Consider the following 23,994-nt stretch of genomic DNA (forward strand, 5'->3'; position numbering starts at 1 on the left):
GCAAGTATTTTGCTGCCAAACTACACTAGTTAGGAAGGCATGACGCAGTGATGCACTACCTATACAAGGGAAGTGCTGCTGTTATGCTGTACTGCCTCTCCATAGATACCCTTCCAGAAATTTCTACATCTGTTTGCAGAATGAGAAACTGATTATAGTGGCTCTTGCTATAGGCAGCAGAGGTGTGCTTCAGGTTAAACATAAATCTTATATACAGCATTCACATAGCCAAGCTGTCTCTCAGTATACTGAGAGTTTACGCTCCAAACACCTGAGCTATCCCTCACAGGACAATGCTTCTTCACCAAAAGACAAGAGCCACAAAACACTATTACTGCTTGATTTGTTCCAAAATTGACACCAGCAATCACTGAACCCAATGAAAATCTATGCATGCTCATAGCACCACAAAGGACCGTCACATAGAAAGAGTGCTCATCATTGCCACAGACAACATACGTATGATGCTGGATAGAGGAGACATGGTGGTCCTCATCCTCCTGGACCTCCCTCCAGCATTTGATGCAGTCTCCCACCCCATCCGTATCTGATGCCTGCATAAGACTGGCATCCAAGGACCTGCTCTCCAATGAATCTGCTCCTTCCTGACAGGCAGAATATAATCTGTCAACCTGGCCACATACTCATCAGCAATTCACAAACTTGTCTGTGGAGTGCCACAAAGCTTGTCCCTCAGCCCTACCCTCTTCAGTGCCCTCTAGCCGAGGGCATCCACACACACAACATCAACATCCTCTCTTATGTTGATGACAGGCAATTCAGAATCTCCCTCTTAGACAAGATCCACAATGAATGGAAAAAGTTCACAGCCTACATGATCAAAGTTGCCAACTGGGTGAAGTCAACTGTCTCAAGTCAAACACCGACAAGGCAGAAGTAATGATTTATGGGACTCCACCTAGTGGCTGCCCAACCTTAGACCCAGGATCATCATTGACATTAAACTGGACATGACTGCGCAAGTAGCACCATCATTGTATCCTGCTTCCATGCCATCAACATACTGAGGAAAATCTTCAAATGGCTCCCAGGCAACACCCAAAAGACCATCACACATGCCATAGACACCATCAAACCGGACAACAAGAACACCCTCTATCCACCTGTACTACATACTGTGGGTGCTGATGGGCACCATAAAACCAGTGAAGATAAATAAATGCCAATTATTGCCACAATCAGGAGGTGTAAGATAATCAACCACCTCCACTCACTTGTGCTCTTGTGAGACAGCTAGAACATACCTGCCACCTTTTTCTAAATCAACATTTCATATAGTTTGAATATGATAATTATATCAACTGATGCGCTAAATTTCCCCAGCCTCACTTTTCGTGAAGCAGTATGCTTGCACTAAGTTACATTGCAGAGTCTCATCTAATAAAGATCTAGATTAACATCCACTTCTTTTTCACCAACCGACATGCACATTCACTGAATGGTCCATTTTTATCATACATGAAGTAACAGTCTATTCCAATCCAACACACAATGTTCAATGCAGGAGTAGCCTATGCTCTTTCTTCAAACAAGTAAACACAGTGCTCTGTGATTGTGGGCATAATGCCCAAGTGCTCTATCCTAGATAGGTATTCAAACTAAGGATTTAAAATATTACAAGAATACCTATTTGTCAATGCCAAAATGTGTGTAATTCTCTCTAGAAAAAGCTTCTGTAATAGTTTCTGAAACTAGTACGTAATGTGCATATATTTATTTGTGTTAAACAAAAAATAACCAAAACTAGGATGCAAGGGGTTACATCTGTGCTGTAAGGTAAAATAACAGTGAAGAAGATGCTTGTCCATATAAGGAAGTTGTTTCCAAGTATAAAGCATTTGTAATATGAAATCTGCTCCAGCTCTTGCAGGTTTTTATTTAAAAAAAAGAAAAACCTCTATCTATTGGGGGTTGGCATGGCATGTTTTGTGCTGATCCAATAACCGAGGACAAAACAAATGGGGAGGGGTCAAAAGAAGTAAAAATAGTAAAGTTTCTCATTTTAATTCTACAAGAAGCTGTTCACGGAGATAAAAAAAAACAGTTGGACGGAATTACACCAAACGTAGCATTAACGCAGAATTTTACTCAAAGGAATACCTTTGCTTAGTTTGGTGTAAATCCCTTTAGTAGTTTTTGAGAAATTATCATTAGAGATATGGTTTTGTAGGCCTCAAATTGAGGCACCATGTCAATCAAATTTGAAGGATAGACTTATCTGGACTGTTGGTTCATGGATGGTCTATGAACCTGTGTTTGCAAAATATCTGAATGATCCATATTAAAAAAGAAAAATGAAATCCAATTGGACAAAAAGTTTGTTCTCCCATTGTCCATTTTGAGTCTGCAATCCTGAAGCTGGGTTTCCCGACACAACCCTCTCTCACTTACTGGCTGCAATTTGATCAAACATATTCCAGCTGTCATCTCAGGACATGAGTACTCAGTCCTGTGATCCTAAAAAAATGACGACAGGTAAGGCGCAAGAACAGCATCCTCTGACCATGTGGCTCAGGTGGAAGGCCCCAAAGAGATCCCTCATGTTATTTTGTTTTTAAATTAAAAAAATTCCACCTGATTTGCAGCCATGAGTCTGGGTTTGCGAACAGCCCCCGTAGTCCACAAACACTCAGCAGCAGCTCCTGAATGCTTGTTGGACATTTGGTGTGTGAATTATGGTGTGCATGGCTGTTGCTCAAGTTATTGATTGAAGTCCTAAACAGAATTTAGTATATATATGTGTGTGTGAGTATGGTTATGTACCTTAAGGATATCACCATAACACAAATAAAGACAGAGTTGGAGATGTAAATCCTGATTCTTAGTTGTGCGGAATTTGGGTGACAATTACAGCACCCGTTAATTACTGCTACTCTGGTGTGGTTTATTCACTGGGTGATGTTACTACCTTTTTTTCTGAGTTCCCCACAAAGAAGGAGACCTCACTTGTGGAATCAGCATTTACTGCACAGAGTACTGAATGTTTAGCATTTATTTATGAGCATTGTCTCCTGATACATTTCACCTGGTTTTTAGTGGCAAAACCTGTCAATGAATAATTGTGCAGTATAGTTGCAGATGTACAATTCAGAATCCCATTGGTGCACAAACTTCTATTTGCGCTCTGATGAAAATTAAAAACAGAACTTGGAATCATGGCCTGAGTAGAGTCTGTAAAGTTATAGAAGGTATGGATAGGTTATGTTAACAGAGACTTTTTCATGTCTGTGTTTCAGTTATTATGGCCCAGTAGTGCTGTTGGGATCAAGTATATTGTACTGTATTTTAATTGTATTTCATTGAGGCTTAATACTCCTTATGAGACGCTGACGCTCACTGCTCTGTGAGAGTGCTTTGAGTAGAGTGTGTTTGTTATGCATCCTATAAAGTTTGTGTATATGTTGTGCATAATGTTCAGAGAGTGTTCCTGCCATGTGTTGTCACTAAAGATGGATGAGCAAATACATTTACAGGAGAGCTCGGCCAGAGCCGAGCCGGGGCATGGCTCGAAACCTAGAGCCCATCCCGAGCCCTGAAAATGTTTGCTATGTAAATCACATAACGGATATCACATAAAATATGATAGTTGCTCAAAAATGAAAAAAATTTATTTCTCTAATATGTGAATCTTTGACAATATGCCTCATGATAGCACTGCATTAAGAAGTACTTATTAAAAGATATGAAGACAAAATTGTTTTGGTGAAATAAAATATTTGCCTATGATCACACCGTATTTATCAAAGTTTTCCGGTTTAATTGTGTACAACTGAGCCGGAAAATGGGTATCTCTTTGGCTTTCCTTATGTTACGGCTTTGTTTTTACCTCTTTATGACCTCTTAAATTGTTTCTGATGTAATAGCACTTTGGGCCTCAAAAGCATTGGGAACGTGCTACAAAATTACAATACAACACAATAAATATAACTGTCTTGCTCAATTACATATTAAAACAAAAGTATGCATATTTTTTCCCGTTTTTAGAAGTTAAGCTGTGACAAGTAACCTATGCAGTGTATTTGTCAATGGGGAGAATGGAGAGATATGCTAATGAGTCCTTTCATTTTTCCCCACAAAGTGTTTGACACTTTGCAAATGGGCTGAAGAGAGGCCGACCACAGGGGGCACAAGAAGAAATTAAGAAAAAAGCCTCCACCACTTTTCAAGAGTTTTTGGATTGCTGCAAAGTACAACAGCCCCAGCATACACATGTGCTGAGAGAATCCTGTTTCCTGAGGCTGCCCCAGCCCAGGCTATTCAGTACGATGGGGAGGGCTAAAGTCTTTTTAGCCCAATAAATGTTGCATACCTGGCCAGGAAACGGTGCGGAGATGAGACCTGTGAGCTGAGGTATGAAGTCACAGAGGGAGTGGCGGCTGAGCAGGTAGCGGCTGATGGCGCTCAGACTCATACGCTGGAAACCCTCGCCTGTGCCCAAAGGAGAGAGGCTTTGCAGCAGCTACCCACGTGGAGATCGGCGGGACCGCATGGTGTCTGCGGGGTCTGGAGGGGATTGGCTGTGGCCATTTTGTCTTCCCAGGTGGAGTATATGCTGAGTGGAGATCCACTGCCCCAGACAACATGCCAGAATGTAAGTGGGTGAGGAGCCCTTGACACAGGCGGGTGAAAGGCAGGGAAAATGCAGATGCTTTGGAGAACATGTGTTCGACGTGCTGCAAGCTGCGCAGAGAAACTGGTCGAAGGGTGAGCCACTGCACCTAAGCCCACTAATAAAGCTTTCATTAGGAAGCCTGGCGGGGAATAGGGCGTCTGACTATCGGAGTGGTGGGCTTACTAGGAGGTGATTCATTTTGAGGGAGTTTTGATCTGCTATCCCTTGAAGTGTTTGTGAGTGACTCTCCCTGGGCCTTATTGTTCTGGACAAAGAGGGCCTTTGAGAAGGCCTGAACTGCAGGACAAGAGAACACCACAGGGACTCCAAGCCACTAGGAAAGATAAGGCTGGCTAAGTAACTCGGGGTAACACGATCACACAGTACACTTTAGGTACTGGCCAACTCAACACGCACCAGGAGAGAGCTAAAATATTTGAGGGCTCTGGTGTAGACCTACTGGGGGAGCCCACAAAGGCCAAACTGAAGATAGCCATAAGGGGTTCACAGATGGCGTCGGAGGGAAAGATTGACTTGGTCTTTACAGAGGAAACCTGCTTTGCACGGACTTACTTAAGATAGCTGACATCCTAAAATCAGCAGAGCAATCGATTGAAACACTACAACTGGAAGTAAAAACCCTGAAAGATCAGATGTCCATTGTAGGAAAGCACCCTTTTTGACATGATTAGCCCCCACTTTTTCCCTGGTTTATGATGTGGCTTTGACTGTTACTGCACTGGGTTCCTGCTAACCAGGTCCCTAGTGCCAGATCTCTTTCCCCAAAACTGTTTTGCACAATTTGCACACTCTTTAGCATACACTGTAAGTCCCTAGTAAATAGAACCCTTGGTACCTAGGGCCTGAGGTACTAAACAAGGTATCTGAGGGTTGCAGCACCAGTTGTGCTACCCATAGTCACCCCCTACCAAACCCACAAAGTGCTGCCATTTCAGCTGCGTGTGTTGGTGCAGGCTAAATTGAAAACACGACCTCTCACACAACCCTGTGTGCCAGGGCCCCTATCACTGCATTTGCCAGGTGTAGGTCACCCCTAAGGCAGGGTGCATCAAGGCACATGTGAGGGCATATATGCACAAGCAGATATGCCCCTGCTATGTCTCTGTCAATTCTGAAACATAGTAAGTGAACCTGGAAGCCATTTTAAATGCATGTGATGGGCACGGTCATTACGAGTTCTCCGGCAACATGATGGCTTCTCTGAATCCTGGGATGTTTGGTATCAAACATCTCAGAATAATAAATGCTTACTGATTCCAGTGATGGATTTACCAATAAATACACTCAGAGGGCACCTTAGAGGTGCCCCTTGAAATCCTACCAACTACTAGTGTGTTTACTGCTTGGTCCCGATCAGTTCAGCCACCACAAATGGGTTTCTGTCCCCCTAAGGTGACAGCGGGTGCTCTCGAGGGCCTGAGACAAAAGCCTGCATTGGGCAGAGGTGTTATCACCTCACCCAGACAGGATGGACATTCCAGGGCGGGACACTTCAAAGGCCCTGCCGCATTTGCAATGTGACCCAGGTCTCTTCAAATGGCGGAGATGACCAACCCTGCTGTCCTGACCCCACATTTGGCAGCAGTACATGCAAGAAAATTAGGCAGATTAGGATGTGTGCCCACTTCATGCCAGTCCCACTCCTAAGGTGGATGGGCTGAAGTGGACACCACTTTCCAGATTCCTCCATCTTGCTTGAAAGGAATTAGGCCACTAGGGTTATGCCAACAGCCCAATGGAAGTGGTCATAAGAGTGTTTTAGTCACCATAAAGGTGGCAGTCCATTGGCTACCATCTGGCACTCTCTGTAACACCCCTAAATTGAGTATTTGGGTAGCACTCCTGAACCCTAGAACTCAGATCCTGATGACCTAAGAAGACAATGACAAAGAAGAGTTGCACTCACAGAAGAGGAAAAGAAGAAGCACCTGACCATGCCAGACACCCTGCTGACCTAAAAGGAATCTGCCCAAGAAGTTGACTTGTCCTGCCTTCCATTAAGGCTCAAGTCTCCTGTGTGCAGCAAAATTGTCAAGAAAAGAACTCTGCAGCTGCTGGAACCTCAGGAACCCAACACCTGCAGTGACCACTGTACCCGTCGTCCACGACTCAAGGTGAAGCCGACCAATGGTGCCAACGCAGTTCCCCAGCTGTCCAGAGACCGAGTCCAGTGTGGTCTCACTTATCTTGAACTCACCTGAGACGCCATTAGCTTCTGCACGCAGGCCCTACTCCCACAGCCTGGTGGTGAGAGAAACCCCAACACCTCCAGCAATCACTGCACCTGTTGCCCCTGACCCGATCTGAGGTGGGTCACTGGTGCCAACAATGTCCCCCGGGCTCCTAAAAGCTTGAGTCCACCCTGGGCCCATGCCTGCTGGACTCTCCGATGATGCCTGCAGCCTTAGCATGCAGGATCCCTTGTGGAAAAGAAAACCCACCCCAAAAGACACCCCTGCATCCATCGCCCCTGGGCCCCAGAGAAGAGATCCAAAGGTCCACCTACGTCCCCGAGGACCCCAAGTCTACTACCAACCTGCTTGTTGTCCCTAACTGGCTTCCCAGCCAGAGTCTGCAGCCTGTTTGTCATGAGGTCCAGCTCCCATGGAGAATCACTTGGCACCTTACTGCACCCCTGCACCCAGCCACCCCAGTTCTGCCCGATGTGACCTGCTGGTGTGGTTCTGATCAGTGCCCAGTACTTACCTTTGGTTCCTAAACTCGACCTCGTAAGTCATTGTTAACCTTGTGTTTGCTGAATATTGATTTCCTCCATTGCGAGAACTCTGAAAATTGCACCATGTGTTGATTTCTGAAACTGAAAAGTATTTATGCTTATAAGTCCACTTACCTGATTACAAAGTTTTAAACATATTTGAAAAGAATTGTTATTTTTCCAAATTGGTTTCAGATTTATTCTTTGAGTGTGTGTCTCATTTATTGCCTCTGTGAGTACAACAAATCCTTAGCACCAACCTCTGATAAGCCTCACTTCTAACCCACACTACCACAAAATAGAGCATTAGTCCTATCTACATTTGCCTCTGCAAAACCACTTGGGGATCCACTGGACATTTTAGTGCACTATATAGAGAGCCAGCTTCCTACATCCATCATAATGGCAGTAACAAAAATGCTGGAGGACAGACTAGAGGACGTGAAGGGACGCTCCTGCCATAATAATTTGTGATTCTTGGGCTTTTAGGAGGGATAAAGAACGCCATGCCGGAGTGCTTCCTGGAGAATTCGATTCTAAACATACGTAAGCCTCAGGGATTGTCAAGACTGTTTGCCGTTGAGAGAGCACACAGTGCACTGGCTATGAGGCTGCCATGGGCCCATCCCAGGATGCTCATAGCCAGGATTTCAAATATAAGTACCACAACACTATTCTTACAGTGGCCAGGGAGGGTGGAAATGTCCAATTTGACAATCATACAATAGCCATATACCTCGACTACACAAGGAAGGTTCAGACTAGAAGAAATACGTTAATTGATATGAAGCAGAAATTCATATTTCTGAGCCTCCAATACATACTATTATACAGCTAGAATGAGGCTGGTGGTGCAAGGTAAAACACATTTCTTTGAGTGTCTGGAGGAGGTGTGGTCCTAGCTGGAACTCACGGATGGAGCCCCCAATCGAAGCATGGGAATTCTGGCATGAGATCCTTATGGCACTTGATAATACTGTGACACCATATGTGTCAGGGCGCACTACTAAGGCAGCGAGGAGGATGTTCTCTGGGATGCCCCGACCACTGTTGGTTTTGAAGCACATGGGGAGGAATCTTTCCTTGTGTATTCTATTAAGTAGCATCAGTGTTACATTACTTGATCGCCTTGAGACCCTACCGGGTGAGTAGTGCGGTTAAGAAATTTGTTTGATTGATTGATTGATTGATTACTCAAGAGGGTGGTATGTTATGACCACTGGATCAGGGAGGGGTGAGCTGGGCAGACACGCCATTAGAATGGTCCCAAGTGTTTACCCGAGGTAAAAAGGGATGGCATGGAGGTTGAGTTGGCTGTTCAAAGTTTCAATCAGCCGTGACACTAAATCGGTCTGCTTATTTTCGGAGTGCCTCTCATTCTTTTGGAGGAGTGGTATGGCACAGAGGGGAAAGAGGTATGGAGGACAGCTGGCCAGTAATTTGGAATCCATGGACCCATAACATCGGATAAGTCTAATTTCCTTATCTGGAATGTCTGTGCTATAGGTATATTTGTGAAACAACATAGGGTTTTGACATTTAAACATAGACCTAATTGACTCAGAGGCTGAGAATGTAAAAAAGAAATGGAAGGGACAATTGTGCTTCTTCACGCATTTGGCATATGTCCGGGGTTGGGGGAGGAAGGAAGGAAGTCTTCGGGATATGCTTTAGCCTTACATACTCGGACATGGAGACATGAAGAGGAGGTATATCTTCTGGGATACTAGATGGGAGGGAGCGCAGCATCCTCAATCTTTATGCACTAAACAGGGATTACAGAGATGTTTTTTTCAAGATTCAGGATTTATTGACAGACTGCTTTGATGTCCTGGTACTGTGGGCTAGAGGTTTCAACTACGTGTTGGATGAGGCGCTTGACACACATCCCTTGAGACACAATACGAAGCCTCACATGGTGATTGCACTGCGCCAATAGTGTCCAACACAGGCAGTGCAGATGTGTGAAGAGAACTCCATCTGCTGGACAGAGAATACTCATGCCACTCTGTGACCAATCACACTTATAGCAGACTAAACCAGGTACTTGGGTCTGGAGGCATTCTCACCCAGGTTCTGGAACCACAGTACCTGGCGAGAAATCAATCAGACCATTCCCACTAAGAGTTGACTTTGGGACAAATTATAGATAGAGTCCTTCACATGGAGAATGCATCCAGGGTTCTTACTAGACCAGAAGTATTAGTAAGGCCTCAATATACAGATAGGGGCCTACTTGACAATCAACTGGGCATCTTCGACTGCCAGCTGGAATGAATGGAAGGCATTCAAAGTTGTAGCTCATGGGGTATGCCTGGGGAAGGTGTACAGAGTTAAGCAACATTTACAGAAGAACCTGACTACACAGGAAACCCTGCCTGTGGGTTTACAGCGGAGTGAAACTGGTGGGGTGAAAATTAGGACATGCTAACTGAGGCATGAAGATCCCTGGGAAATATATAATAGAGATTAGATAAACTGACATGAAGGTACTACAGGGAGTGCCTGCATAGGGAAGGCAATAAGCCCAGCAAGTTGCTTGCCTGGATTCTAAACGGTCAGCAGCCATGCCAATAATGATACTGCAGTGACCTGATGGGGCAAGGGCCACAACACAGGCTGAAATTAATCTTACATTTAGGAAGCATTTAAGTGAGGTATACTGAAGTGTTACTTTAGGAACCCCAGAAGACACAGCCTCCCTCCTGGACATGATAGAGCTCCCATGGGTTCTAGAGGCAATCCAGGAAAATATGGAGTCGGACATCACTCTGGAGGAATTGATTGGGGCCTGGAGGGCTATGTCTGCAAATAAAGCTCTGGGCAAGGGTGGCTTCTCAATTTATGTCTATCATTCGTTTAAGCCTCTGCTAACAGAGAAACTGTTAAGGGTTTCTGAAGAGACACGTCATGAGGTGAATTACTCCCGTCTATGCGTGACAGCCTTATCTGCATGATGTTGAAACTGGGGGGAAACCCACTAGATGTCACATCCTATAAACTGTTAACTATAATTAACTCTGATGCCGAGGTCCTGTGTAAATCCTCTGCGCTGCACCTGAGACATGTGGTAGGCTTTTTTGGCCCATGATGATCAGTGTGGTTTTGTGGTTTTATAAGTGGTATGGCACAGCCCTCAATTTTAAACACTTAACTTATGTGTTACACTCAGTGCAACCGTGGAATAAGAAGCTGGTCTTGGCATCAGTGGATATTGCCAAGGCTTTTGACACATTGCAGTGGACATACTTAAAGGAGATGATGAAACAGATGAAATTTGAAGGAATTGTTGTCTGGATCAAATTGCCCTATACGAATCCCTGAGTTAGAATTGGTAGAGTGGTGTTGGAGGCCATTGGAGTACAGGCTGGCACCAGACAAGGATGCCTCCTCTCACCACTTTTGTTTACGTTGTCACTGGTGCTGTTAGCCATCAAGCTTTGGAGGGACTTCGGAGAATATGAGATCCAACTGGGAGACACCTCGCACGTGCTCCCTCTCTGTGCCAGCAAAGCCCTGTTTTACTTGTCGAGGCCGGGGGAAGCTGTCCCAGAACTAATGGCGCAACTAGAGAAGTTTGGTCGGGTGGCAGGCTTCAGAGCTAAGAGGAATAAGACTATTTTGTTCCTCCTGGGGGCCCTGGCAAAGACCCCTATAGACAGCGGGTCCAACCTTGGACCACACTGGAAAATTGACAACTATAGATAACTCAGCATAATGATGGCAGTGATGCCTGAGAAACAATATGCTTATAATAGAGGATTTGCACTTGTCCATCCAGTTCTGGGCAGGGTTACCTCTGTATACAATGGGAAGGGTTGCAATTGCCAAAATGGTGTTTCTTCCTAGCTGTCTATATGTGATACAAAACTCCCTCCGCCTCATCCCTAGAGCTGCATTTAACTGCTTAAATAGTATATTGGCATCACTGGTCTGAGTGGGAAGGAGAAGCCGTGTTACTCTCGACACAGTAAAAATGGCTTGAGAGGAAGAGGCTGCGGCTACCAGACATAGAATTATATTACTGTGCAGCACATGTACAATATGAGGCTAAATGGGTGGACAAAATAGATAGCAGAAATGTTTGCTGTGAAGGGGGAAGGATATCTATGCACCCTTGCTGGAACTATTGATGAGGGACTGGAGCCTTGGGGTGGAGTTCCCTTTCCTGGTGTGACATACTGCTTGGAAATGGGTTCAAATAGTCTCCAGGGCCCCTCTGCAGCCTCCCTCCTTCAGGGATCTGGATATGTGGTTGTGTGCTGAAGCTGTTTAAGGACATTGGTTCAACCATGTCCTTTACTCAATGGCAAAAGGGAGGATGTTAGTTAATGGGAGATCTGTTTTCATGGGAGCACTTTGTCTCCTACTGTAAGGCTCAGGAGGCATTATCCTTGGGTTAGGGCCAGTACTTAGAATATGCCAAAATTGCATGAACATCAAGGGAAATATTTTAGGAAGTTTCCCCTCAGGCACTCATGGGCATGGGGGAACACCTGGTGTCATGGATGTATAAAGCCCTTAAAACAGACAGGTCCAGAAAACAGTTGCTAGCTAAACCAGCCTGGAGTGATGACCTGGGGGGCAACTCACAGACAATGAAAGGAAAAGTACCTGCTAATTGGTTAAGGGAGTCTCTGGGAATGCCAGATTTAAGCTAATTCATTTTAATTATGTACATCCCACGTATGTTATGCCACCTAAGCTATACAGGATTTATGTGGCCCACTCTGCGGCTTGCCCCTCATTGTGGACAGGGGAGACCCCCATTTTAACATCTGGCATGGCACTGTGACAAGGTACTGACGTACTGGTGAGTGGTACTTAAGCGGATCCAGAGCTTGCTGGGTATTGTGTGGTGTCCCAAGCAAGAAAAGATGCAATATAAATTCTTTCAATTGGCATTCCTCCTAGCAAAACAGTGGGTTGCTATGGGAAGGCTGGGAACTAAGGGAATGCAATAGAACAGCGGGCAAGGAACATCACTGAATGGTCAGCGGAAGAGGAGACTCACATCGGGCTCTCTCGCAGAGACAAGAAGGTAAATGAAGACGTAGAGGCTTGGGGGACATACTTGCATCATTTGAGGAGGTAAACATCTTGCTGGAAGACTTACTGGTTGGCTCACCTCTGGATAAGGAAGGCGAGCTGGTACAGCTGGATTCAATTAATGCTATCTCTCGGCAGGACGGTGCGGGGTGGGGCAGGGCTGTGTACACTGTGCCATCTAGTAACACCTAACCATAAACCATGTGTGATTCATGAAGCTAGCGTGAGGCCAGCATAATTGGTTAAGAAATTTCCCCATGGGCAACTCAGGCACTGGTGGACTAACTTACGGTAGAAACAAAAAGGGTGGCAAATGAGCCTCAATCACATGAGTGTAAAGCGCATGCTCAACATGCACAGAAATGTTACTCTGTACTGATGGTTATTCACTACAAAAAGAGAATCTGCATGTAGGTCATCATTATCAAAGTATACTAAATGTACAGTGTACATGTGACATTAAAAATCATTTGGTGCCGGGGGTGACAAAAGACCAGTGTCAAACCCTTTGTGAGAGTTCTCAGGCAGAGCCTTTGTGATGTGCAAGTGTGGTAGGTGACTGACCCCATCCCCATTAACTTGGAGTGGCACATCCTGCCACCACCCATAATTTCATTGTCTCACTGTCTGAGAGCAATATGGAAGGACCAACTGCAGCTAAATCTAGTCATGTGACCTAGGAACAGGTTTCGCACACAAATGGTTAGGTCAAGAAAATGGCAACTTTCTAAAAGTGGAATTTTCAGAACTGTGGCAAAAAATCTGACTTTACCATCAAGGAGGGATTTTAATTTCAATTCTTTAGACACCAAACTCGAGCTGCCTACCTGCTCCCAATTGAACAGTATTACTTATTTAATGTAAATGTGTAACCCAATGTTATCCTATGTGAGAGGTAGGCCTTGCAGTAGTGAAAAACACATTTAAGACTTTTTCACCACCATGACATGTAAAACCTAAAAGTACATGACCAACTTTTTAAATACACTGCCTCTTGCCCTTTGGCCTATCCAGGGCCGACCCTAGGGGTGACTTATATGTATTAAAAAGGAAGGTTTGGGCTAGGAACAAGATTTATTTTGCCAAAAATGGCAGCATAAAACTGCACACATGCTGCAATGGCAGGCCTGAGACATGTTTAAAGGGCTACGTCAGTGGGTGGTACAATCAGTGCTGCTGGCCCAGTAGTAGCATTTAATGTATAGGCCCTTGGTACATGTAGTACCACTTTACTAGAGAAATACAAGTAAATTAAATGTGCTCATTGGATGTAAGTCAATTTCACCATGTTTTAAGGAGAGACCACAAGTACTTTGTTTACTTTAGCAATGCTAACCAGTGCTAGAGACCTAAAGGCCAACAAAAATGGGTTAGGAAAATAGAAGTGGTAAGGCAAAACATTTGAGGATGACCCTGCAGAAAAGGCCAAGTCCAACAATTACCATGTTTATGATGCATGTTGCTCTGTTCTTGTATTGTTGCTGTTGCATTGTATTTTTTGTATGTTTAGAATTATTGGGGGTATTCATAACGCGCAGATGTAGCCCCAAGGGCAGCACCGTGCTGTACATAGCAAACAGGTCATATATCGTACCTGTAAGGCAGGTACACTCAGATTAGAAATAGGCACTATAGAAAGTCGGATTATGAAACATATAGATAATTCAGAGAGAAGTGAGGATGTGGGAATGTTGTCTAGGAAAATAGGAAAACTTTAATGAGATTTTGAATCACACCAATAAGTGAGAGTCTGAAGTCAAGAGAAGTTAATTTGAGATTATTAGGGCCTGATTTAGAGTTCAGAGGACGGAATACTTTGCCACAAACGTCACAGATATCCCGTCTTCCATATTACAAGTGAACTATATCCTATGGCACTTGTAATATGGATGATCACAATTATGGCAGAGTATCCGGTTCTCTGAACTTTAAATCAGGCCCTTGGTCCATTGACTGAAAAAGCCTTTTGCCAAGCACATTCTAAGTAAGTCCTTTAGATTTATTGATTGGAAACAGAAATGCTTTTAATAGTGGTAATTCCACCAGATACTCGGATACTCTGAGGTATTGCCAAGTAAAGGATGCACATGCAACAGACTTTCAAATGCATTTTAGCAGGGAGAGGGTGAAAAGTAAATATTTCTTTGTAGAGCAAATGTGCTAAACCTATGTTCACTGGTAACTGAGCTACTGCAAGAAAAACAGATTTAACTGGTGCCAGTGGGGCATTTTGGTAGGCCAAATTTATTTGACAGGAGCAAGTCCAGTGCCATGCAAAGGGGACTGGAAAGTAGGTCTTTATTACTGCTGCACCCCAAGTGACCTTATGATACCTCTGTACCATTGTACATTTTATTTGAAGGGAGGGATAGGATTTATATTAGACAGCTTCATGGCTGTTTATCTGAGACCAGGCCAAACGACCTGGTTAAATTGGACTATGAAGTTAGGCCGATGTCCCATATTCAAATGCTTGTGCAGGCACTTTCTAGCTCCTGTGTATTCTTACTTTTGGCTATGCTGAAGCTGCAACAGTTCAAAACCATCTACTTGTTTGTTATATCCCTGAGGAGCTTACCAAATGGGCTAAAGGAAACAGACAAATTATACAGTGCCCAGGTTGTGGCCTTCGGACTGCAGACATAGTCAATATGTATGCTGTATGCCCACTTTTTGAAGTGTTGGGGGAGTGTGGATGAAATCACCAGTTGGCTAATGGAGGCACCTAATGATGGAAGTAGAATTTGATCCTTTGAATGTCATGCACTATTTCACAAGCATCACAATTGAATACACCTATTTTACATACCTTCATTATTATGGTAACATTTTGCATAGCGTGTGTTAGACGTTTCATCCTTGGCGTGGTCTCCCCAACTTTTTGCCTCTGTTTCCCAGGTTGTTGATGTGTGCTGGACTCTGATTTTGCTGTTTGTGCTACTCTGGGCACTTTACCACTGCTAACCAGTGCTAAAGTGCAAGTGCTCCTTTAAAAGATGTGTATGTAATTGGCTTATCCATGATTGGCATATTTGATTTATTAGAAAGTCCCTATTACAGTGCCCTTGAGGTGCCCATGGCCTGTAAATCAAATGCTACTAGTGGGCCTGCAGCACTGGTTGTGCCACCCACATAGGTAGCTCTGTAATCAAGTCTCAGACCTGCCATTGCAGTGTCTGTGTGTCCAGTTTTAACTGTAAGTTCGACTTGGCAAGGGTACCCACTTACCAGGCCTAAACCGTCCCTTTTCTTACATGTAAGACACCCCTAAGTAGGCCCTAGGTAGCCCTAAGGGCAGGGTGCAGTGTATGGTTAAGGTAGGACATATAGTAATGTGTTTTATATGTCCTGACAGTGAAATATTGCTAAATTTGTTTTTCAATGTTGCAAGGCCTGTCCCTCTCATAGGTTAACATGGGGGCTACCTTTAAATCTGATTAAAGTGTAGATTCCCTTTGGGAGTGGATGGACATGTGGAGTTTAGGTTCTCTGAGCTAACAATTTAAAAATACATCTTTTAGTAAAGTTGATTTTAAGATTGTGTGTTTGAAAATGCCACTTTTAGAAAGTGAGCATTTTCTTGCTTATACCATTTCTGTGACTCTGCCTGTTTGTGAATTCCCTTTCTGGGTTTGTTTGACAGTTGGGCTGGTTGCACCTCACACTAGACAGTGACACAAAGGGAGCTGGGGTCTAGTCTGCATTTCCTGATGAGCCATCTGTGCTAGGAGGGAGGGGAGGAGTGGTCACTCACACCTGAAAGGGCTGTGCCTGCCCTCACACAATGCAGTCTCCAACCCCCTGGTGAGTGTCTGGGCCCTGGCCTTGGCAAGGCCCGATTTCACACTCAAAAGAGACCTTACTTTGAAGTAGGCCTACTTCAAAGGAGGAATTGGGTATAAGATGGGCACCCAAAACCACAGACTGTAGAACACTTCTGGAAACCATGAGGAACCTCTGCCTGGAGAAGAGCTGAAGAGCTGGGGAAGAAGAGCTGCCTTGCCTGTGACTGTGCTTTGCAAAGCTATCCTGCAGTTGCTGCTTCTGCCACAGTAAGAGGGCAAAGACTGGACTTTGTGTGCCTTCCATCTTGTGAAGATCTCCAAGTGCTTGATTTAGAGCTTGCCTCCTGTTGTTTGAAGTCTCAGGGACAGCAAAGACTTCCCTCTGCCAGCACCTGGGGTCTATGGAGAGACTCCTACTCTGCCCTGTGGTGCCCATCCAGTTCCTGGGACCCTGAAAGGAGAAGCTGGCAGCCTAGGAGGAAGAAATCCACGCACAGAGCGCCGGGCGGAGAAAAGATCAACGCAACTCCGATCTGTGGCTGAAAAATCAACATGCCGCCAGCTTCGCTGCTGAAAATCGACGCATGGAGCTGGAGAAGCGTCGCGCAGCATCGCTGACCGCGGCTGGTGAGATCACAACCCGTGCTGTGTGGTTTTCGGAACATCGTGTGGCTGGAATTCTCACTCAAGTAAAGCGGGGTATGTAAAAACAACGCAAGGCCTGCCCGACCCGAGAGTGCTGACCGGATCGACGCATCGCTCTCCTGCGGAGAGAAGAAACGACGCGCCCTGACCCGACAAAAGGAGATACGGTGCAAGGTCTCGCTCGTGAGTGAAATCAATGCATCGCAAGACCTTTTTGACGCACACTCGCCCGTGTGGGGTTATTTTTGACGCACCCAGGGTACATTTTCACGCTAACAGTTTTAGTGTGTGTTTAAAACTACATGAAGACTCTTTTTGCTTTTTAATTGATAACTTGACTTGTGTATTGTGGATTTTTGTAATTTTGGTCTTGTTTTGTTTAGATAAATATTTCCTATTTTTCTAAACCTGTGTTGTGTCATTTTGTAGTGTTTTCATTAAGTTACTGTGGGTGTTGGTACAAATAATTTACACCTGGCACTCTGAAGTTAAGCCTACTGCTCGTGCCAAGCTACCAAGGGAGTGAGCAGGGGTTAGCGGAGGGTGATTCTCTTTTACCCTGACTAGAATGAGGTTCCTTGCTTGAACAGGGGGTAACCTGACTGTCAACCAAAGACCCCATTTCTAACAGCGTGAAAATGGAAAAGCCAGTCTCCACCTACCTACATCGAGCTCTTGTGTATCTCTATGTATCATTTCTTTAAAGTGGAATGTGGTGCTCTAAAAGACAAAGGGGAAAGAGTTCTTCTGATGCTTAATAATACTTGGCGATGTTCTTTTCTGTTTGATTTATGGTATGATTGTAAGGTGCCATGCATTTGACTTGACAGAATTGATATGAATGTAATGCTATCTATTTTGAACAGAGAGTAGTATCGATTTCTCCTTTGTTACTTTGATTTGTCTCTCTATTTACATTATCTATGAATGTAATGATGACCTTCTCTTAAACTAAAAAAATAAATAAAAAAGAAAAGAAAATTCAACTTTAATTAGTGTCCTCGACCCCGGAGGTTAGGGCTCCATACAGTGAATGTGAATAGACAAAAAGCCATTTCCTTGGTTCAGGCCTCTGCCTAGAGGATCCCTGGAGACAAAAAGCTAAGACTAAGAAGTGTGAGGGGGGGAACAGTAGTGTTGTATACAGCACATGCTATTTCCTGATAGGTGCCCTACTGAGAACCTCAGCCTGTGCAAGGCAGTTGGCTGTTAATTTCTTGGCCCAGCCTGTTGGCAGCTTTGCCCATTCAATGCCTATAATGTTCAATGTTTTCTTCATTTGTCTGTGTTGAATTGTGGCCCCTCAGATCCCCAATGAAGAGAAATATCAATTTGCCATCTTAATCTGAAAACAACAGTAACTAGGTTTTGAGCCGTCCATGGTTCTGGGACCCAAAAGACATTTGAAAGACACTGGGACAGATTTAAGAAGCTCCTTGCACCATCTTATGTCACATTAGCATAATTTTCCTGACGCTTATGTGGCATTAAGTTGGCAAAAATGCTGCGCCATATTTATAAAGTGAAGTGGTGCAATGCATTGCGCCACTTTGTAAACCCTTGCACCACATTATGCCTGCGCCAGGCATAATGTATGCAAGGGGGGTTCCCCCGTTAGGAGGCCCAGAAAAATGGCACAGTGGCATCTATAAGATGCCACTGCACCATTTCTAGTGTCATTTTTAATGCCTACATAAGGCAGGTACTAAATTAAGCTCACATTGTTTCAATGGTCCTCCTTTCAATTTGAAGGATTAACGTCAATATTTTTGGCACTAATCCTGCAAAGTGCCAAACTAGCATCAACATTTTTGATTCTAGTTCCCTAGCGCGTGCCATGGTGCGCAGCATCATAAATACTGAGCACACATGGTGGCATTAAGAGGGTGCAATGGGGAGCAAGAAAAGTGGTGTATCATGACATGATGCGCCACTTTTATTAAAGGTGCCCCCCTGTACCCAGCTACGGGAACGGCTGCCCACAAAACCCTTCAAGCGGTAACTGGTGGAAGACTCCTTCATAACACAGCCAGTGTGAACTACCAATCTAGGACTGTTGCCAGAATGAAAATTAAACAGAAAAGTTTCTTGCCTATTTTGTGCCCTAAATGAGAAGGTTCTCTTAACTATGTGAGGGTTCTGTGACAGGTTTTTGGTACAAGAAAAACAATCCACTATTTTGGAAGTTAAAAAAAAACCTCTCATGAGATGGAAGTAAGTATTTTGAAATGCTTTCTAAAAGATGTGTTTTTTTAAAGCAACATACTTAGTTCAGCTGTGTTTTTTGAGCGAATCACAGAACTCTTTTACAACAGCCAAATCACTGGGGTAGCCAAAAATGTATCCAAACCTAACTTTTAACAAAATCCCATTATCTCAAAGGATGATTCTGATTTGAAATTCCTTTGAAAAGCAACATTTTAGCAGAGGTTTCACCGTGTTCGTCATCCACTACAGCTGTTTTCAATCCCTTATATCATTGCCATCATTGTATTCTTTCTAAACCCAACTGAGATCCCAAACAAAGATTTTAGCTTATCTTTCAGGCTTGGATTGCCTTCTGGAACTGTTTCTTCTTTTAAGACAGTTACTGACTTTAATGGCATTGTACTTCAGACCCTGGTAACGCCATCTATCGCCGAACAAACAGGGTGGATACTGCAGATTGCTCACCAAAATTACCGCCACCATGGAAAGTGCACACTGGACCCAATGTGTGCCAATGAGGCCTAACATTAATGAGACTGAAGGTGCCTGAAACTATTGCTTGAGGAGCTTTCACCACTCCTCACACAAGACACCAGACACAAGCCTGTGTAAGCTCTTTATTATTTATTATGGCAAATATTTTTTATGCTGTTAACAACACAAGCCGTTATCATTACAGCGACTGCCATTACAACTGCCTATGTCATGTAGGGTGTGAGGGTGAGGTGTGATGTTCTTCCTTCCCAGAAGCCATGAAGCAGAATTGGGTGTAGTATCTTAGACCCTGTCATGGTCATTTACACGCACCCACCAAGCTACAAACTAGGATATGAATCCCTTACGCACTTGCAGGACCCCTGAGCACCCCTGAGCGCACCAATTAAGTATTCTACATCAATGGTTCTTAACCTTTTGACTTCTGTCGACCCTCACTTAGTCATTACTTGAATCTGGGGATGTCTACTGAATCATTATTGAAATCCGGGAATGCCAAGTGAGTCATTAATGGAATCTGGGGACGCTGGCCTAGGCAATTTTGATGATTTAAGCTGCAAAACAATACACACAAATATAAAAACACACATTCATCATACAAACACACAAACTTTGAAATATTTTATTTAATTCACAAACAAATAGAAAATAAATCAAAGGGGAGGTTGGTTGTAGCCTTTTCAAATTCGACTGAGGTCACCCATCACCCATAATATATTCTCTTTGACTGCTCCTACAAATCAATCTGAGGACACCAACTTAATTTTTAACCTCTAATTTCAAATTCCTTCACATTTGTAGAGTGTTTTAAAAATTTAAGTTTTACATTTTGGCGAATTATTAGCATATTTTATACCTTATTAAGCTGAGTGAGCATTGCAGATCACCAGGGACACCCAGACCACAGGTTATGAACCTCTGGCACGATTTGGTCCATCTAGCTCTTCATGGCTTTACCACCCTCAGCTAATGATTTGACATCGTCAGCCAGTACTAACTGACATACTTTTGATAATGAAAGAAGTAATTTTGAACAGCAAAATGGCAAACGACTCTAGACCGAAGGCTCGGTAAGGAAAGTTGAAAGGCAAGAACATACCATTGTTGCTTTGTTCATCTATTGGAGCACGCATACTCCCTCCGGTCATGATGCACATGGACACATGGTTCCATTCCTTTTCATCAGGATAGCGGATATTGTTATAGATCTGTATGAAAGAAATAACACAACTGCAATCTTCTGCATCATGCCTTGCCATCCATCATGCCTTGCCATCCTGCTATGTGCATTCTCATTCCACTGACAGTTTGGACCTCATTCCTAGATACTACTGATACAATTCCTACCTCTGTCACAAACAATATGTGAGCCCCCTGCAGCGTACATGCAACAACACTTATTATTTCTTTTTCTAAACAATACACATTCCTTTAATCTCAAAACTGCTTTCATGTCTTTTTCACCACACCTTTGTGGTCCACCTTTTCTCAGAATGCTTGTGCGTGAAAAAGAAATTGGGTTTTAAAAATTAGTGTTTTATTTCCTGCAAGGACTTTTTGTAGTTGGGATCTTCTTCAAACCAGAAGAGTGAGGCTTGCAAATAATCCAGTAGAGGGCTGTGGAATATTGGGGAGTGTGTGGCGGGCTGGGTTAATTGGAGATACTCAAGTTATTACTTTTTTGGAATTTTGTAAAAACTTTGAGGGGCCTGTGGTAATGAACTAATTAGAGATTTGTGTTCTACAGGATAAATCCCAAAATGTACATGCACGAGCCACATATGTGAGTGAAGATAATCTAATTTGGGGATTATCTGCCATCCAGGCACATCGTATTGGTGGCAAGGGAATAGACGTGGAAGCGGAAAGATTAGTGAGAGAGTGCTATCCAGGTAAATGCTTTCACACCCTGAGGATTTCGCTTTCATAAAAAAAGAAATATCACAGGCAAGGGCCACGTTAATGTAGCTATAATAAGATCAAAGCGTGCTGCCTGAGGTAGAGGTTTTTCCAATTGTCGTGCCATTTTTATCAGTACCGCTCATACATACAGCTCATACCAAATATATTCTACCAAACGGAGATGGCTGGTGGTTGGGAACAAGGCCACAGTCTCTTGACAGCAAGCCATGTATTGAACAAACCAAAATGAACCATTCATAAAGCAGAAAAGCAGGAAACAAAATTTTGGATACACAATGTCAACTTTAACAGATTTCAAATCCACCGACCACCCACCGACCACAGCACTCACCAAAGCTTGGCCTAAAAACATCCAAAGATGGAAATAAATAATGTAGAGTGCTAGAAAAAGCAATGGATAAATCAGCCATGATTAACATATAGGAGTTTCATTTTTTGGTGTTGAAGAGTTGTAGATGTTAAATACTAACATCAAAAACCAACAGGATGACTATAGCACACACATTTACAGAGTGACTCTATCATATGTCCTTGGTTGGCATGCTGGTCTGAAAAGCCACTATTTTAGAGAATCAAGTAAAGCTATATTTTGACAGGTGCATTTTAGTCAATATTATTTCAAGCTGTAAAGACTTCGGGGCACATTTACTAATATTTCACGCAATGCAGGGCAGCAATACATGAAAAGGAAAAGAGCAGAAATGCTCCATATGGAGTATTTCTGCTCCCTTCTTGTGATGTGTACTGTGTTGCCTATTGCCAACGCAGGGGCCTTTGCACGGGCAGGATTGTTTTTGTAGAGGAAGGCATACCTTCCTGCACAAAAACAATACTTAGGGGCATATTCCTTGTTCCAGGTGTGTGGCAGAATGGAGCACAAATGGAAAGAGAAAGTAACAGGAAAAAATAAAGATTTTTCTCCTCATTCCACCTCTGTCAATTATGCGCACCATTTTGGCACATTTTGGGTTTGTGACAAAATATATAGGTGGATGCATGGGAATGCCCATGCTTCACCCATGTAATGCCTATCTGAGGCAACATAACGCAAGGCAGTGCTATGAACTGTGTTACTTTGTAGTTACTAAACCATGCAAAGCCCCACAACTCGATTTTGCATGACTTAGTAAATTCCAAAGAGGATTTTATGTGTGAGCTTCGTCACAAAAGTGACAGAACTCAGTCATAGCAAGTTTGGGCCTCCATAAGGTCCTTAGGGCCACATGTATGTAGCATTTTGCACATCGCAAACAGTGAATCGGGCCATTTGCGATGTGCAAAATGCACTTTGGGATGTTGAGACCCATTTTTGTGATTCAGTAAACTATTTAGCAAATCGCAAAAAGGGTTTTCGAGTCACAATTAGGAAGGGGTGTTCCCTTCCTAATTGTGAGTCGCAGTCCCATGCATAATTGTTTAGTGACCGCGGATGCAGTCGCAAAACAATCACAGCTAGCACCAGAGTCAAACTGGTGCTAACCCATTGGCAAACGGGAAGGGGTCCCCATGGGACCCCTTCCCTTTTGTGAATGGCAGTAAAAACATTTTTTCAGAGCAGGCAGTGATCCTATGGACCACTGCCTGCTCTGAAAATATTAAAAGAAAACTTTACGTTTTTTGTTTTTGAAATGCATCTTGTTTAACTTTAAGGAAAACGGGCTGCATTTCAAAAACTAAAAAACTGCTTTATTTAAAAGTAGTCACAGACATGGTGGTCTGCTGTCTCCAGCAGGACATCATCCCTGGGAGGGTGGCCATTCACAAAGGGGTTGCAAATTGCGACCTACCTCATGAATACTCATGAGGTAGGTCATTTGCGACCCCCTTGCGAATCGCAAACAGTGTAATTGACACTGTTGAACATAAGGTTTTGCGACTCGCAAATTGCGAGTCGCAAATGTAATATTTCGTACATGTAGCCCCAAGTTCTGTAAATGGGAAGCAGTTGGGGATCGAATAAAATACAAAAGCATGTTTTAATACAAACTAATCACACGTTTAGGATTCTGCATATTTCTTTATGGATGTCAATCAGAGATTATGAAACCATAAACCCAAAGACAGGTAAAGACATACAATAAATCACATTGTAAACCTAGGAGCCCGAAGGAGTGGGGAAGGTACAGTCAAGTGCCAAATCACTGCCTGGGCTATAAGCAATAAGCATGCACAGTTACCAAACATGAACAATGAACCATTCTTACCATCGCATCACATAACATGTTTCCCATGTTGCATTCTCGGAAACGGCATTCCAAACTTGAGCCATTTAAGTAGACCAATGTTTTCCCGATAATTTGGGAAGAGAAATTCTTTATACTTATCTGCCACTCATCGACCTCTGCTCGCAGGCCTGCATCTGAAAGGTAAAAGGATCCTATAATTTTCCTGTGTAAAACACTTTCTTGCAAAGATACAGTTACAGGGTATACTATTCTCTCTATGAAAGAGTCACAGGCAGGTGAAGACAATAAATGAAGGTTTAATGACTTACAGAATATGGGTGAATTATCCAAGCC

The 23,994-nt window shown here is 43.6% G+C and overlaps 1 protein-coding gene across 2 annotated transcripts in view; it reads right to left on the reverse strand.

The window, feature by feature from the left end:
• Positions 1 to 23,994, reverse strand: part of NT5E (5'-nucleotidase ecto) — a 483,444-nt gene that overhangs the window by 207,585 nt on the left and 251,865 nt on the right. For both annotated transcript variants that reach the window (XM_069235588.1, XM_069235587.1), the window contains exons 5-6: positions 23,680 to 23,834; positions 20,652 to 20,760 (exon numbers count right to left, since the gene is read on the reverse strand). In XM_069235588.1, the coding sequence (XP_069091689.1) occupies positions 20,652 to 20,760; positions 23,680 to 23,834 (264 nt within the window). The remainder of the gene's footprint in view (positions 1 to 20,651; positions 20,761 to 23,679; positions 23,835 to 23,994) is intronic.

This window comes from Pleurodeles waltl, chromosome 5, assembly GCF_031143425.1.
Source record: "Pleurodeles waltl isolate 20211129_DDA chromosome 5, aPleWal1.hap1.20221129, whole genome shotgun sequence".
NCBI lineage: Eukaryota > Metazoa > Chordata > Amphibia > Caudata > Salamandridae > Pleurodeles > Pleurodeles waltl.